The following is a 2,686-nucleotide window of genomic DNA, read 5'->3' as shown; positions in this document are numbered from 1 at the left end:
TGGTGGTGCATGCCTGTAGTCCCAGCTACTCGGGACGCTGAGGCAGAAGGATCCCTTGAGCCCAGGAGTTTGAGGTTGCTGTGAGCTAGGCAAACGCCATGGTACTCACTCTAGCCAGGGCAACAGAGTGAGACTCTGTCTCAAAAAAAAAAAAAAGGTAGTACCACTACCTTTTCTCTCAGGAACATTTAATTCCCATTTCAGAAAGAACACAGAATTCTATGCTGAACTCACAGTGTTACATGATCTTTGGTTAATAATTATCTTTCTGTCCCTAAAGGGGAGGCCAACAAGGAAGCAAGATCATTTGCACTTATCATTTTCTAGAACTTGGCCCAAGGGAACTGAGCTGGCAACCAGACGACGAACTAGGAGGGGCGACAGAACTATCAGAAGAATGGGTAAGAAAAAGCGCTTTTGTGCTTTTTACCTACAAGCACGAAAGTGGTGAAGAGAGGTCTGGCAAAGTGACGAAAGACCTCAATGACGACTAAGAAAAACCAGAGAAAACAGAACAACCTGGACGGTGTAGCTTGACTTCTGCCTGGAATTTTTGAAAGTTAATTCCTTTAACACCAAAAAAGTAATTCAAATATAAAGCTATTTTATGTGATGTTCACCATAAAGAAAAATAGTATCCTCTAGATTCTATTAATGGCATTCACACATTGCTTCTCGGCCTTTTGGCTAAGATCAAGTGTAGTATCTGTTCTTATCAGTTTAATATCTGATACGTCCAAAAACAAAATGGCATTCACAGCAGAAACCATTACTAATATGTACAATGTGACAATCATTGAAACCTGAAGACTGAAGCAGTCTGGAAATTTTCTGAGCTCCCATCAAACATTACATAAAAATATGTTTATGCCAGATAGACAAGAAGGAAATACATCATGTCAGTCCTCAACGATCAATTTGGAATAAAAATGAAAGACACTTACCATAAGCACTTCCTTTTCCCTGCACTGGCTCCTTGGTCTGTTTCTGATGTGGGAGGCCGCTGCCGTTTCCGATGCTCACTAACTTCTGCTGACACCATCTTGCTGGAAGCAGCCTGCATCCCTAACCAGAAACGTGAACTACTCAGTTTCTACTAGAAGGACTGGGGTGAAAGCAATTATAAGTAATACCGATTGCAAAAAGAGCTGCAATCTAAAGCTCTAGATTTCAAATTCTTAAGATACCAAAATTTTCTATGGTTGAAGTGAAATTAATCTCAAATTTACACAGATTTAAAATAATAAAACGCTGGTTCCGGGACCAGATTTTTAAAGCACCATTGCCCAATTTGTAACTTTGAGGCTGACAGGTTTATACCTAACCCTCCCAAAACTTAATTATTTATCCTCATGTGAGTTATTTTTATACATTTGTCTTTTTCCTGTTATGTCATAACCTTTTAGATGGAAAAAGATCCCTTTTTATTCAATTGTATTCATAATAGGCCTAGCATAATACTTAATAATACTTAATAATAGTTAATGAGAATCATTCTCATTAAAAACCATTTTTTAAAAAATGACCTAAAACTGGCAGCAAATACTTGAAGTCTAGACATCTCCTGAAGACTTAGCTTATTCCTAAACAAAAACACAAACACTGTCCTTACCTGGAGCCCACAGTCCCATGCAATTCAGGAGTTAAGTATGCCAAATGTCGTGTGGGTGTGTGTTCTTTTTAAGAAATATACTGTGTTCATCTTTGAGGGGAGAGGTTCCAAGGCTTCCATTAGATTCCTGGACGTCTATAACCCCCAAAAAGATTAAGAACTGCTCTTTGTGTGTAATGTGGAGCAGTCTGGAACAGCTGGCTTTAGGGCTGCCTGCTGCCTACACTAAGGAATCCTCACTCTCACCTTTGAGGACAGAATCCTCCAGGCGCTCAGCCATCTCGTGGCACTGCTGCTGGTAGTCGGGGCTGGTGAAACAGTGCTTGGGCTCTGCAAGCTTCCGCTGCAGTCGCTCCAGCCGTTTTTGCTCCTTTTCAGCCTCTCGCTCTGCTTGTTGTTTTACCCATTCAGCCATTCTGGGTATGAGAGAGGAAGAGATAAAACTGAATGGATATATTTTATATACATATGCTTTTATATGTAAAATGCCCCCTGACAAATTAACACACTCTTGTTCATATTGTGATATTCTCAGAAAGGTGAGCCATGCTTACTACTAGCATACAGTAATGGTCTTAACTAAATCCCAAAGATAATTATTAAATTATGGAACAGGTTAAATCTGGTAACAATAAATTAGAACATAAATATTTCAAGTTTACATTTCCAATACCCATGGTATTTGCATAATCACTATTGATAGGAAAGTATATCTCGAAGAAACAAAAAAAAGGTGGGTGTCTTACGCTTTTTCATGATTGACGTCTCGTAGTCTCCTTCCACTGAGATCCCGGCAAGCTTCTCTATTGGTTGTCTTCTCAATCTGAGCACCAAGTGCTCGGAGCATAGACCCAAAACCTGAGCAGATATATTTGGAGAAAGCAGGTTAAAATGTGTTTAAGGATAAACGAAAGCTGAATTTGTGAATAGTCTATATCGCAAGATTAACAATGACCTCTACTTTATTTTATTTTATTTTTTTTGAGACAGAGTCTCACTCTTTTGCCTGGGCTAGAGTGCCATGGCGTCATCCTAGCTCACAGCAACCTCAAACTCCTGGGCTCAAGCGATCCT

The 2,686-nt window shown here is 39.7% G+C and overlaps 1 protein-coding gene across 1 annotated transcript in view; it reads right to left on the bottom strand.

Moving 5' to 3' along the window:
- Positions 1-426: 426 nt before the first annotated feature.
- SDE2 (SDE2 telomere maintenance homolog (S. pombe)) overlaps positions 427-2,686 on the bottom strand; it is a 13,124-nt gene continuing 10,864 nt past the window's right edge. Inside the window, exons 3-6 of the mRNA XM_012644345.1 lie at positions 2,359-2,470; positions 1,859-2,028; positions 945-1,065; positions 427-430 (exon numbers count right to left, since the gene is read on the bottom strand). Coding sequence (XP_012499799.1) covers positions 427-430; positions 945-1,065; positions 1,859-2,028; positions 2,359-2,470 — 407 coding nt within the window. The remainder of the gene's footprint in view (positions 431-944; positions 1,066-1,858; positions 2,029-2,358; positions 2,471-2,686) is intronic.

Source organism: Propithecus coquereli, unplaced genomic scaffold (assembly GCF_000956105.1).
Source record: "Propithecus coquereli isolate 6110/MARCELLA unplaced genomic scaffold, Pcoq_1.0 Scaffold210, whole genome shotgun sequence".
NCBI lineage: Eukaryota > Metazoa > Chordata > Mammalia > Primates > Indriidae > Propithecus > Propithecus coquereli.
This window is presented reverse-complemented; position numbering and strand designations above follow the sequence as displayed.